The sequence below is a fragment of the Tachypleus tridentatus genome, chromosome 9 (assembly GCF_004210375.1).
Source record: "Tachypleus tridentatus isolate NWPU-2018 chromosome 9, ASM421037v1, whole genome shotgun sequence".
NCBI classification, from domain to species: Eukaryota; Metazoa; Arthropoda; class Merostomata; order Xiphosura; family Limulidae; genus Tachypleus; species Tachypleus tridentatus.
Genome location: NC_134833.1, coordinates 72917860 through 72933445, shown reverse-complemented (window position 1 = coordinate 72933445; position 15586 = coordinate 72917860). Strand labels below are relative to the sequence as shown.

At 32.8% G+C, this 15586-nt stretch overlaps 1 protein-coding gene across 5 annotated transcripts in view; it reads right to left on the bottom strand.

The window, feature by feature from the left end:
- Window positions 1–7330: 7330 nt before the first annotated feature.
- The window catches only part of LOC143225489 (uncharacterized), an 82942-nt gene continuing 74686 nt past the window's right edge, over window positions 7331–15586 (bottom strand). For all 5 annotated transcript variants that reach the window (XM_076454983.1, XM_076454979.1, XM_076454980.1 and 2 more), the window contains 2 exons: window positions 11323–12476; window positions 7331–10574 (listed from right to left, as the gene is read on the bottom strand). In XM_076454983.1, the coding sequence (XP_076311098.1) occupies window positions 9892–10574; window positions 11323–12476 (1837 nt within the window). In that variant the 3' untranslated portion in view covers window positions 7331–9891. The remainder of the gene's footprint in view (window positions 10575–11322; window positions 12477–15586) is intronic.

Sequence of the window (15586 nt, the reverse complement as noted above, 5' to 3'; positions counted from 1 at the left end):
TTGCCTGTAGATTTGTCTATAGCACTGTTCAAACCAATTTATTTTTTTTGCATGCGTCTCTAAAGTATTGTTGGGGTCAATTTCTTGTGATTTTGCTGACAAGTTAATGGCGAGTTCAGAAGCCATTCACGTTACGCAGTAGATATTAACAGAGAGAAGTTCTTTTAGTGAAGGCTGTATTGCAAAAGAATTTTTCTTTAAAGAAAACCCAAATTTCTTAACAACAAATTGTGTGCATGTGTAAACATTTAACATCGATTGATTGTTTAGAAGCCTGGTTTCTAGGGAAGTTGGTCCACAGATATACCACAGTGCTGTTGGGGAGGGGGGGGCAACACTTTGCATCTTTCGTTTGTTTTGATAATACATTGTCCATAGTTTCTCTAATATTTAATGGAACACAGCCAAAGAATGGAAATAATTGAGTTGAAAACTAAAAACAACTAAAATTGGTTAAAATAAATAAATATATACATATATATACACAATAAATAAAAAAACAAAAACACAAAGTTTCGCAACCGTTAACGTGACATCATCAGGTACTTTACATGATGTATTTAATACACCCATTGGCGACGTCATGAACACAACCTCGATATCAGCATAATATACCTCCACTCCTTGTATTTCATTTATTATAGGTCTATGTTGTTTTATTCAAATAGCTTCTTTTATTTTATGTTTATTAACATTAGGTTCGTGTCTATATATTGGGACCTTATGCATTACAGGTAGTAGTTTTATAAAATACAGAACATTTTACTAAGTTATTGAGTGCATTTAATCCTATAGTTTTTGGTTAGTTTAATTAGTTTTGGTTAGTTGTTGTGTTATTATTTACATAGTGTCAATCAACGAATCTGTCAATTCTTTCCTAGTTCATGAAAGATTAAAATCCAAGAACACACCTTCTTTTACAAGTTTTAAAACAAACATTCATATTTGCAACAACACAAACTTCGTTTCAACATAGTAAAGAGTTTTTATGATCAAATTAAGGGAATATCTACGGTTACTCCATGAGCGCCCGTTTTAGCTGACATTTTTATCAACATACTTCATTATAAAACTAAAAGTAATGTTAATTTACCATTATGTTTTTGTTTGTAGAACAAATAGTAGAACAATTTCTAACATTTTTAAGTTCATTAAATCTACTCACGAGAATGACAAGGGAGTGTTATTTCTTAACTTTATGCTTAATGAAGTTAAAAATCCTTTTAAAACAATTTTGGAATAAAGCACATGATGATTTTTATTTGAACTATTGATCAGCTCATCACAAATATAAAAAAATATAAATTATAATTTCTTTTTAGTATAACTCAGATTAATAATAGGTAGGCAAACAACGATTTGTAAGCATTAGAAAAAGTTTTATTCATGATGGAATTTACTATCTGTTTCGACAGAACATTGGTCTGTCTTCTTCAGGTAGGTTAGTACTAAATATTACATTGTTTATATGTCTCTGTAACGATATATAAACCTGGGATTGTTTAGTACTGATCATATCTAAAGAAGACAGACCAATGTTCTGTCGAAACATGCAGTATATTCCACTATGATTAAAACTTTTTTATGCTTATGAATCGTGTTTGCCTACCTATTAGTATATTAGAATAATGTACTTCCTTATCCATGTATAGCTAAAAAGTTAAGAAAAGAGGTAGATGAGGAAAGAAATTATCTGGAAACTGTATTAGTAAAAACAGAGTGATTAATGCAATAATGTGATTGAAAATGCTTAAGTGATATATTGACAAAAAACAGATTTAAGTTTGATTTACTATGCACCTGGCTTATTAACCATGATAAAAAGAATGTAACAAGACATGGGGAAGATATATAAATTTCCAGTTATGAGTCTATTCACCACGAGAAACAGAAATAAATATATCGCATTTGGAAAAGAAGTATAATGTAGTATAGGATATAAGGACCGTAACAGTAGTTGAAACCAAAAAAAATTTAAGAACGGCGGAACAGAGACGTATTCCATCATATGCTTACATTTTAAAGATTCACTGTAGTGAAAATAAAACTGTAAAAATTATTTGCCGTTAACCCAATGTTAATAATCGTAATATAAAAGAAGCTATTTTAATAAAATAATACAAACCTATAGTGATTAAAATGTAAAGAGTAGATGTATATTTAACCTAAAAACCAAGGATATGTATACGATTTCAAGATTGATTGTATTTAACGCTATGCTCAGTTGTGTTCGTGCTTTATTTTTCTATCTAATTTTAGCTGTATTAAAATTTTAAAGTATGGAGGATAGCCCCAGTATTTTTAGAAAAAATTGAGACTACAACGTAAACTTTGGAAATTTTATATTTTACTTCTGTTTTTATAATTATGCTTAAGAATGAATGTATATTTTTGTTTTTACCTTTCTGCTTTTCAGTCTATTTTGGATAAATCTGATTACTTCACGCTTACAATATGGTTAAGCTTATTTTCCTTGCATGCAAACAGCTGAATTATAACTGTTCGATACATACATAAGTATACGTGCATGTTACAATAATATTTATAGACGATTTAAAATTCTACGCCACTGTAATTAAACAGTTGGCTTATCACAAATAAGATTGTTCAATCTAATCGACAGTATTTTCATAACTTTAGAAGTTGATCATATTACTGGTTATTATGTTTCAGTATCACAAGTTTTATCTATTGGTTGTTTTTTTTTTTATTTATGGCAAAGTTGCTATAACTATCTATTTCTGTCCTTAATTTTGAGCTGCTGACCAGTGGAAAGCAGTCAGTCGGCAATACTCTGTCATCCACATTAATACTTCCATTCTTATAAAGCAACCACAGTGGAAAATACATATCTGGTGGTATCGCACGGACTAGAACTGAGCTCGCCAGCTTAAAAAATCCAGAGCTTTTCTAAGTCATTCGTTAGTTTGAATGTTCTCACATGAGCTATCTACGTTAACCATCCCCAAGTTTTAACTGATAAAACTAAAGGGAAGGCAGCTGGTATATATCACACAGCTACTCTAATCTAATGATGACTCGTCACTTTTATAAACACAAATATGAACAAAATGGACCTCAGAATCATGCTAATTTCAACATCATATTAAATATTCAGTGATAAATCTATATTGGGTGTATCTTTCGATATCGCTGAAATAATTCTATGTAAAATGTATTTAAAAACTCAGATAATACTTGTTTTTGTTTTTTAAGAAACACCATATTCTGGAACAATGGCAATATATTCAAAGTCTTTTTTTATTTGATAAATTAGTTTAAAACTCATCATGATGAAATATAATGGTAAACATGTTACTAATTTAGCTCTATTAGTATTTTTGTTTATTTGTAATTAAGCACAAAGCTACCCAATGGACAATCTGTGCTCTGTCCACCAAGGATATCGAAACCGAAATTTTAGCGTTGTAAGTCTGCAGACATACCTTTGTGATACTAGAGGTTTTGGTGTTTTTGTTAAATTAGGAGTGAGAGAAATTACTAATGTTACATGGAACTTAAATCTATGTTTGTGCATGGTGTTAGTGGGTCTCAATTCTGCAACTCGAATTTCATTACCAATAAAAGAAACATTTTAGAAAAGAAAGTTAAAATAAATGTTATATTCGAAATTATAAAATATCAAATCGTATTCAAAACTCAATATAAATTAATGAATATAATTTGTTCAGTCGTTGATCTTTACGTCGTTCATTTATTTTTTGTTCAGCACAATACCCATTGTAGGGTGTTCACCGAAGGAATGAAGCTCTGAATTCTATCATAATAATACCTTAAGCTTACTGTTGAGCCATCTAGTACACATTTTACTTAACCTCGATAGCATAAATTCCACACTGGAAGGTTTTTTTTTTTTTTTTGAATTTCGCACAAAGCTACTCGAGGGCTATCTGTGCTAGCCGTCCCTAATTTAGCAGTGTAAGACTAGAGGGAAGGCAGCTAGTCATCACCACCCACCGCCAACTCTTGGGCTACTCTTTTACCAACGAATAGTGGGATTGACCGTAACATTATAACGCCCCCACGGCTGGGAGGGCGAGCATGTTTGGCGCGACTCGGGCGCGAACCCGCGACCCTCAGATTACGAAGCGCACGCCTTAACGCGCTAGGCCATGCCAGGCCCCACTGGAAGTAAAGAAGATGTTCGTAACTTGAAGCACCATAAAAATAATCGTCATATTTCACACATTGGGTTTTAACAAAAGTGCTTTAATATTAGTAAAAAATCTAGCAAACATTACGTCCTTATTGAAAAGTAGGCTTTTGAAGCTTCTAAAGAATCCTTGATTTTGATCTATTCCAACTTGATTAAAAATCCAGAATACATCGAAACACAAGATCCAGTGTCAACATCAATGTTATTTAACATTTTTGACAATATTCATCCAATAGCATTGAAGTTAGTATATTTAACATGCTACCTTCCAGTGAAGCAATTTATGAAAATACAAATGTTCATGTGGATGAAAAACACGTCAAGTGAAGAAAACACATGCGTATTAATGAATGTATAATGGAAGTTTCTCAGTGAGGATTATCCACATAAAAAAAGGAATAGTTAAAATAAATACTGAGAAGCATTCCAAGCTACAATATATGAAGTGAAAACCAACAGTTTATTTACATTGAACAGATTAAATCGTAGGAGAGAGAAAGGCTATAGAAAGTTTATATTATATAATCGACACTAACTAAAGAAAGCGAGTCTTATAAAAAATTACTTGCGGAAATCTTGCCTGAAAAGAGACGTGGAAAAATACATGTCGATTAACAGCTTTTGACTATAACCAATTATCGTTTATTTTGGGTTGATAAAATATCGGAATCAATCCGATTAAATAACAGATCCACTTGAAAAGTGAGCACACAGCGCTAGTTGAATCATTATATAAACACAAAAAAACATGAATAAAAAGTAATGTTTTTGGTACCCAAATTAGGTATCAACAGCGAATTAAGAAACCAGGCTAGTTGGAAAACGGTAGTATTAGGATCTACCCAGTACATTAAGCATACAAACTGTCTAAAAGCGATGTATAATGTGTGAGAATAACATGATGTTAAAAGATAACTCGCTTATCGATTCAGAAAGATTTATTTGAAGACATAATAGCTTTAAGGAGAGATATTTTAGAAGTGTTAAACAGATTACATAAACTAAACCACGTCTGAATGTATCTCACGTAATGTTTTAATTAATAATCTGTTGGTTGTGGCGCTACATTTAATGAATCTTATTGAAGGTTCAATTAATGAAATAAGAATTTGGTGGTTTTAATGAAGCTTTTCGAAACAATTTTAGTACTGTGTATGCTCAACTCGCGACTGCGTAACGTGGTTTTAAATAAATTCATTTGTAACTGGGCTAAAAATCGAAACCCAAACGGCTAACCTACCAGTCTCTCATTATACCAGCATAATACAACTCGTACGGCAGGTAATGCACTTACTGTAAACATAAACGTATGTACACACAGTAACTCGACTTGTAAATTTCATGTATAATAATGTTTTTGCTCTTAAAAACGTACAGTGATAGATAGGCTATAGATGTTTTGTTATAAATTTCACGCAAAGCTACTCGAGTGCATGTGTGTTAGCAGTCCTTAAAGTGATAGCCTAGAGAGAAAGTAGCTAGTCAACACTACGTAAAGCTCTTGTTATTCTTTACCAACAAAGAGTGTGATTGACCGTTACTTTATAACGCCCCCACGGCTTAAGTGCGAACATATTCTGGAAAGGAATTCGGATCTTCGATCTACAAGTTTGCGAATCGATGCCTTAAAAAACTTTTTCGTGCTAAAGATATTTTATATTAACGTTTACACTACAAAGTAAAATTGTCCCTGCAAAGTTTTAGGTATAAGGCAAGTCACAATTTGGTGTTAAAATACGCAAATATTTAGTAGTATTAAGTTTCGGTACGCCATAACGAGGGATAAAATATCTAATTTCTCTTTAGAGGCAGAAATATAGTAACACTACCTGTCAAGGAATACAAGGAAAATAATGTGGTGTACATACAATTATTTTCTTTCAATTTTAATTTCGCAGGGTTTAGAATAATTATTACTATAGTAATCAAATTAGACAAGTAATTGTTTGTTTTGGAATTTCGCACAAAGCTACTCGAGGGCTATCTGTGCTAGCCGTCCCTAATTTAGCAGTGTAAGACTACAGGGAAGGCAGCTAGTCATCACCACCCACCGCCAACTCTTGGGCTACTCTTTTACCAACGAATAGTGGGATTGACCGTAACATTATACGCTCCCACGGCTGGGAGGGCGAGCATGTTTGGCGCGAACCCGCGACCCTCAGATTACGAAGCGCAAGCCTTAACGCACCCCTTTGCTTATGGTTAACTTTCATATGTGAGGAGTGCTAAAAGAACCAAGAAAACGCACATTTCTTTTAAATTATCTTTTGAATTTCATTATTACCACTGTTAAAACTAAAAATTCGTTTTAATACAACCTTTAAGAACCACACAAAAAAAAAAACTGAAACCTTTATGCACCAAGGCTGATATGATATGATATACATATCTAGACTGTTTTATCAGCGATTTGTTACAAAGCTTTGCTAATAATATTTAATTCGAAACAGTGCGCAATGTTGCGAGCTTAAAGTTATTTAGTTTGATCAAATATAGATTCCTGCTAATTCCAGAAAGAAAAAAGTTTGATTTATTTTGTATTTTATGGTGGTTACGAACTGATCAATGTGACTTACATCACATAAAAGTAGGGTTAGTATATGTAGCTCATAAAATATGAAGATTTATCGAAAAATTTAGAAGTTTATTTCAGAGGTGTTAGAGATTCTACAAAAGAAATTTGTTAATTTTAGGGCTGAGAAAAGTGTTCCTAATTTTGAAATGAAAATCGCTTCACACACAGAACAGTGACTACTTTGACTACATGTATAAAAACTTCTAGCACAAAATAAAATATTTATTGAAAGGTTGCCGAATTTCGTGAATACATAATTTGTAACGTATCAGACGATGTATCGATACAACCGTATCACGGCTTCAGAAAACGATACTCGTATTGTATTACTGTATCGACACGCTTTTTAACATTTACCTACAATTTTCGTGACGACAATAAACCTTCTGCTAAAACGGTTTTGTGAACATGTGTAATAAATGAACAAATCTAATAAAACATAGTTATCTGACTGGAAAACGCTCCTACTGTTGTGATTAAAACAAATATACTACTATTTTATGCAAAAGATTATGGCTAACCCATATTAACTACTGTGGGTGATGTTAAAACGAACATTCAACTAAAACACTCATATGTATTTGTAACTAGTCTCTTTTTATTACATATTGCAGGTTATTAAAACACTCCATTGGAATACACGTATTTATTTTCAACTAACTTATACAATCATCTTAATTCCATACATTATTCAAAACATACTTTCATCTACTGATACATACGACATCAAAAAATTTACACTTCCACGACTTAACAATCCAGTCTCTAATAGGAACTAATTAAAGACCCAACCAATTCAAAACATTCAATGAAACGCATCCGCACATAACAATCAAAGTCAAACTTAGAATAATATGTCGAAAATCTACATAACACGGAAAAACAATGCCATTTACCAACATCAACAAATATGCACCTATACGTAACATAAATTCGAAACTACAATAAATGATATCAGTGATACGTTTAATCTAAAACACAATAAAAGGTAAAAATCACACAGAGAACTTTATGCGCTTAACGTTTCGTTTGTTTCTTACTTTAATTCTGTTTTAATCCATAAGGTGTGTTCTTATACCTACTCTTCTTATGTTTTTATGATGAGTCAGTTCTTCAATTATTTCATTCTTTTTCATCATACAATTTTAGGTTTATAATTCTTAATTTCTGAGAGTCCATAGAAATATGCATACACTTTCTGCTTTTCATCCAACTATATGTGGTTAAATTACCTCTCTTAATAAACCCCATCTGTAAAATGCCCACCGATTTAATATAATCAACAAAATATAATAACACTGCATATTCTAAAATTTCATTACCTGCTCTTTTACTATAATATTCTTGCATAATTATACTTACTAAACCTAAGATGAGTTAAATATCATTTGCTATTTTTAGGTTTAATTACCTACAGAATCAGCTCGAAGAGAACGTTATAGTCGTATCTAAGGCAGTAACACACTCTTTAAATGTAATGGGAGATATTTTTCACGATAAATAACTATTTTCGTACTATTGTCATGCATGGTTAACTTTCGCTTAGTATGTAGCTTGAAAATGGACTTACAGACATTGTAATACTACTTTTAACAAACACTTCAACTGCCAAAAACACTTCAGGGGAAGGGTTATGTGAAGATACCTTGAATAAAATGACAGTTCCTTTGACGTATCCTGTTACAACTGTCCTACTTTTATATTACAAATACTGCTGTCTCACCCTTTTAATCTAATATACACCGAAAATATTATTATGAGAAGATCATCTAATTATAATAGTATAAATTAACACACAACAGCTACTCCAAGTAATATGTACCATAGTATTTATATATATTTTGATGGAGATCAACTCCTTAACCAATCAGTTCCACTTAATGGCAATGATCACAAATTTTATTTAAAATTTTATAACCCAAGAACCCGTTTAACATATCAAGACAATATAATAAAGGCCAAACTTTTAATAGAAATAAAATGAAAATACAACAAAGAAATTTTGAAACTCTGATTTGTCCATGCAACTATAAACTAATACCACAAATGACTGCCAAACAAGTATATTGATACACTATGTATTAAATGTTTAAGCCTAAAGTGTTTCTATTAACATTCATTTTCACTTCAAACAAAATCAAAAACAAATATACAAGCAGCCTTTTCTTTTCAAAATTTAAAGAAACTTTACTTTTAACAGTTCAAATTTGTTGTTGGTGGTGGTGGTGTAAGAAGCTACAAAAGAACTACAAGAGAATAATTTTTGTTATTTAGTTAACATTAAGTATGTCATAAAATTATGTGGTTAATAACAAAGTTAAAGGAGTCAACAAAATTCTCACGTTTGAAAATCCCACTTTTGCAGCAAGCTAATGAAAAATTGATATTTAAAAAAATTAGCCAAATCAGGCAAAGTCAAGAAGGGCATTAATCAGTGATGTCGAGAAACCCACTTGTTGAGATATTTATATGCAAAAACAGCTCGTTTGGGTTGAGAAAATATTTTACATAGAAGAGCGAACAACGTTTCGACCTTCTTCGGTGAACCTGACGATGACCGAAGAAGGTCGAAACGTTGTTCGCTCTTCTATGTAAAATATTTTCTCAACCCAAACGAGCCGTTTTTGCACATAAAGAAGGGCATTAGTTTCTAAATTCTTTTTTTTTTAATAAAGAAAAGAAAATGTAATCAATTAAGATCTATATTGTTAGCCACATTAATGCACATTCTATACATATATACATAACAGCTGTGAAAATCAAAGAACTACATTTATTATTAGGTCACAAACATCAAAATCTGATATCCAACTGTATATTCAAATTAGAAAACAAGATAAAAGAGGAACCTGCCCCTTGTCTAACAAAGTCGGAAGTAATCACAGCACATACATATGAAACATTCTATTAAGGACAACAAATGACCTAACTTAGCAAACCCATATGTCTTTATAACTGAAATTACCAATGGAACTAGAAACTTACTCTTGAATTCAGTGATAAATATACTGGCTAACAACTTCTTATTTTTTAGGGTAAGATAATTTTTTGTGATCAGAGATCTGCTACAGATATGCATGAATTGTAAAACTATATGAAAATGTAAAAGAAAAGCTAAAATCCCCAAGTATTATTACGGTCAGGAAACTTGAATCATGCTGATGTGATGATTAAAAACCTCACGTGATGGAGAAAAGAGAGAAGCTGGTGATGACCTTTGACTTCTCTGATCAATAGCAAAATCTGACATGTCAGGACAAGAAGAATTATTATACTTCCAATCTGTTTGTTCACATTCAAGACTTCCACAGCTGAAACGATTCTGAAGCCTCTCCTTTTGCTCATTCTGAGACAGTTTCATTTTACGCATATGAGGCTCATCAAAATTAAACTTGGTACATTTCATTCTATTCATATTATTAAAGTAGTCTGGGCTAGGGGATGGATTAAACCATTCAACAATAACTGGACAAGACTGGGCTCTATACAAACCCTTGTTGTTCTTCTTTGACTCTCTCAGAAGAAACCTGTTATCATTTGCAAAAAGTTTATGATTTTCTGAAAGCATTTCCAACACTGTTTTCTGTAAGCTTTGGTGTTTTCTATATTTTTCTTCCATGAAACTTTCTTCACAGTTTTCTGCCTCTCTAGTAATAAATTTATCAAGACACCTTTCAGGTTTTCTATATGGGATGCCATCATGAGAAAACTGCAGAGGTACTTCTATTAAGGAAGGAGAAGCTGGAACCCCTGAATCATGTCTTTGAGGAAAAATCAAAGTGGTCGTGACTGCATCACTTCTTTTGGGTAAAGAAACTTCATCTGCAAAGTATTTAAAATAAGCACCTGTACTAAGTCCAATTTATTTCTAAACTGGAGTTATCAAAAACTTTGTCGTTTACATAAAAATACAACAAGCAACATAAATCAATCGTTTTTAAATTGCAGCTATGGTGGTGGTGAATTTTTTTAGCAAAAATATACATAATGGACTATCAATGCTGAGTCCATAATATCAAAAATCCTATATTTTAGCAATTTAAGTCTGTAAATTTATCACTAACCCAAAAGGGGGGCCAAAGCTATGGAAAAGAAAGATTTAGCATGTGTCAACATACCACAAGCTAAAACTATACATTAAACAATTACCTATTCAAATATCACTACTGATCATATCTTCTACTGAGTCAACATCTGTTTTGCATATCATTTTTGTTAATTAATTATGTGTTAGTTTTACTTATTATTAAAAAAGAGCATTTTTTAAGTAACCTCATTTAATGTAACTTTGGTTCGTGCAGTCTTTGTTTTGAAACACCTATTTGTTGTAACTAAAGATATTGTTGTATAAAACCATGATTTAACAAATTATATCCTTATAAAGGAATTGATCATATTTAAATAATTGAAAGTGAATTAATTAATCGACAAACAATTTTATGATTTTTCATAGTTAAAAGGCCAGACTGATTCAGCTTAATCAGCTAAATCATGAAGTTTAAATGTTACATTTGTGTATCAAATAATGTTAAACAGGACAAAAAAACGTTAAAAGTACACAAAGAAATACCATTTTTAGGCAAATCCTCAATATTCATGAACTCTTCAAAGAGATGTCTTTCAGAAGGACTTGAAGCATCTTCAATTATTAACTGTTTATTTGAATTTTCCTTTGGAGACAAAATCAACTTACTGATTTTTTTGTAATCCGTGTTAATAGATGAGCTTTCCTTTGTTACCTGCACTGTCTGTAAAACATTTGTAAATTTTCTTTCACATCCTGATTGGTATAAAGATAAAAATGCCAAATTCTGACATTTACTGCCAAGAGGTGCTTCTTCTGGATATCTTATCTCTTTGGTATTATGTTCATCACTTTTGGTATCTTTAACTGATAGAAAAGGAGAAGAAATAGTTTGTTTTGAATAGTCAGACATTCTGTGATCTTTCAACTCGTGATGTTTCACTTCCAATGGTGTGTTTGCCTCTTTTTTAAAGGGCTTTTGACAGTAAATTAAGGAGGATTTATTTGGGCTAGCTTCACGAATAGTTGCAAAAGAGGTAAATGATTTTCGTCGAGGACAAGGTAAATTTGAAATACCTGATGATGCAAAGCCAGAATCAACAGTGGCTACATGCTGATATCTTTTACTAAGTTTTCCTTCTGTATCTTTGCCAGTTTTGGTAATTAGTGTTGATGTGTATATATTAGTTGAAAATTGATAACTAGAGATGTAATTTTTATTCACTGGTGAGTCACTGAGCTTTGAGTCATCAGTATTACTTTCCTCTATTTTGACATGAGAGTCTGTCAACTGATTATACATAAAGATAAAACTGTTGTCATTATAAATGCCTGGTTTCCTCCTTTTAGTGTTGTCTTCTACAACTCTTCCAGGTTGCTTTCTTTTGCCAGTTTCTTCTGGGTCTCTTTCATGGTTCTCAAAGCTGAGCTTAGAAAGGGCAGTAGTTGGAGATTGGTCTTCATTAGATGAGTTCTCCCCACCAAGGGATTCAGTTCCAGGTTTAGGCAGACTGAGCCTAAGGTTATGTTGCTTTTTCCTCTGACAAAAAGACCTTTTATCATTCCCATCTGATGGTGCAGACATTACCTCCAGCTTAGAATCCAGTAAACTATCTTTGAGTAACTGTTTCTCAAATTCAAGTAACTGACCCAGAAAGTTGAAATTGGGAGAAATGGTCACTCTTTTTGACTTCACGTATCTAACAATAAAAATAAAACTAGTCAAACACTCATTTATATGCAAACTGTACACTGCAGATGTACATTTTAAAGTAAGTATTTTAAACATAAATGTATACAGGGTGGGGATAGAACTTACAATACAGTTGGTTCCAAAGAAAATATAAGAAAGACAATTGAAACTAATTTTTTTTACTTCAGAGCAATAGTTGGAAATTAAGTAAAGAATTTTAAAATCTAGTTTTAAGTTGTTTCAGTGCTAGTTATAATCAATGATTAACAATGTTAAGTACAAATAATCATTAGCTAGTATGAGAAGTTTATGGCAGGACTGCATTTCATACACTTGTTTTTTGAGAAGTGTATAAAATAATGCCATTACTCCAAACAGGACAAGTACATAAAACTTGTTTACAAAATGAATAGGAGGGGCAAAGTTCATTCTCAGCACTGTTAAACTTCAGATTATTGTTGACAGTCTAAAAGTTATAATAATAATAATAGTAGTAATAAAACCGCTAAATAATTCGGATTTCAGTACTAAAACACTTTTTGGGAAGGAGAACAACTTAGGCACATTATGATGAAACAAAACTCTACCAAAGACAATTTTTATGCTAATATGTCTCTAAGCAAAAAAAAATACTTAAATATCCATTAAAGGTGATTACATCTTTTTAGCACATAACAGGAAAGGTTTAAAGCAAGCTCTGTCTCTGGTGCAATGTCTCATACTGAAGCATTTCATGAATCTTGCAAGCAACTTATCTAATGAATGGAAGAACAAGTTGTCTTAGCAACTATGCTAATAGCTTAACAGTAAATCTTGCCCATGAATTAGCTTCTTTAGCTGTTTATGCTAATGTGCCACAATCTCTTACCCTTCCACATAAGAAAGTGCTAAATGATATTCTGATACATCTATGATCTTCACTAATAAGCTGAATTGCAAAATCCTCACCACAGCAATAAAGGTATATCCATTGGTTTAAAAAAATGAATATCTATTAAAAAAACAACTAAAAATACAATAAAAGGAATGAAACACTGTCTGTCTTGGAACTTCAATTAATAGATTGACTTAGTGTTTTATGGCACAAAGCAGCTAGGCTATCTGCACCAAATGTCTGGTAAGAAGGTAAAAATAAATTAAATGTAGTAAAATACAGAAAAGGAAATGAAGGTAAAACAAAACATCACTGAAAAACAGAAAAAGCATAAAACCAATGTTGACACCTAGTTTACAATGGTAAGAAAGAAAGCAGAGTAAAAGAAGTTGTAAAGTACTTACTCTAGCAAAATGGTAATGATCATAACCTGCCAGGAAGACTAAAAGGTAAGTTCATGAACCACCGTCAGTCACCTGAAGTTGGCCTTTCCAGTCCTGGTTCAGGGTTATGTGACATAGCAGCCATTATCAAAATGTAAAATAATAGAAGTTTTAAAAGACAAAAAGCAATATCGTAATAATGAGTAGCCAAATGTCCAGTAAAAAAGTAAAAGTAAAGTAAATGTAGTAAAATTTGTAAAAGTAAACGAAGGTCAAAACAAAACAGCAATTAAAAACAGAAAATTGTATAAAACTGATGTTGACATCCAGTCTATAAAGTTGTAAAGAACTTCTGCAGCAGAATGGTAATGATCATAAGCCGCCAGAAAGACAAACACGCAAGTACCAGAACTGCCGTCTGTCACCTGAAGTTGGTCTTTCCAGTCCTGGTTCCGGGGTTATGTGTCATTATGGCCAGTACCAAAGGGTAAAGTAATAAAAGTTTAAAAGACATGCAGCAAAATTGGAATAACAACTCCCCAGGACAACTAACGGGTAGTTCAAACAGCAGCGTTAGTCACCTGAAGTTGGCCTTTCCAGTCCTGGTGTCGGTTATTTAATGTTCTGGCCATTTTTCAATGTCAAATTGAACTAGAGAGAATGAAACTGTGAAAAGGTGTAATGAATAAATATCCAACACTTAAATGAGATTAAAAAGATTAATGGCCATTACAAAACTAAAAACTTTATCAAGGTGGACAGTGTCACCATCACCAATAACACTGTCCAATGTTACAGATAAACCCTGGGAAAAAACATGTTTAAAATAGTGCTGTTGTTGACAATCGTAACAATGGCAAGAAAGTAAAATGTGGCTGATAGTGATTTGAGTGTTACACAAACTGCACACTGGTGCATCAGTTCCAGATAAAAGAAAACAATGAGTCAAAAAACTGTGACCAATGCGTAGTCTAGGAAAAACAACTTCCTCCTTCCGAACCTTAGGGAAGCTAGATGGCCAAAGCCCAATATAGGGTTTTATTTGAAAAAGCTTGTTGTTGCATTGCTCACTCCAAGTGCACTGCCAGCTGGCACGGAGCCGAGCCTCGAATACAAGACCATAGTCCATGTACGGAATAGGCTGGATAGAAACTGGATAGAAGTAGCAGTTAATGAAAAATGGGCCAGTTGGTTTTGAATATCAGCGAGAACAGGGTGTGAGCCAATGTGTAGCGATTCCAGGGCCAGTATAGAACTAAGCGAGTCAGTATAAATAGTGCAGTTGGAGTACTGCTCAGCTTCAATATGATCCAGGGCAAGAGATATGGCATACAGTTCAGCAGTGAACACAGAAGCTGTAGAGGGGATTCTGCGTGCAACCACCGAACTGCAGCAAACCATAGCAGAGCCCACTGAATTACTTGATTTGGAACCATCTGTATAAATGGGAACGGAATGATTGTTTGAAAGATGTTCATTAAATAAATGACGGTACTTCCAATCTGGAGTATCTGCCTTTTTCAGATGACTGAAAGAAAGGTCACATTTGGGGGCTGTAATAAGCCATGGTGGGATGGGCTGACCTGTGGAATCTGCAATGTTATCCAAGGACAGACCCAAGTCATCCAAATGCGCCTGGATGCGAAGGTCAAATGGAGCAATGGCAGATCATCTGTTCTGAAAAAGTATGGCCCACTGAGGAAGGAAAACACATCCCCAGGTGGGATGCTTTGGTAAGGAACGAAGTTTCAAAGAATATAGTAAAGATAGTTGCAAACGGTGAAGATACAGAGAAGGTTCATGAAATTCAACGTATAAGCTTTCAACTGGAGAGGTGCAGAAAGCCCCAGTGCAGAGTCA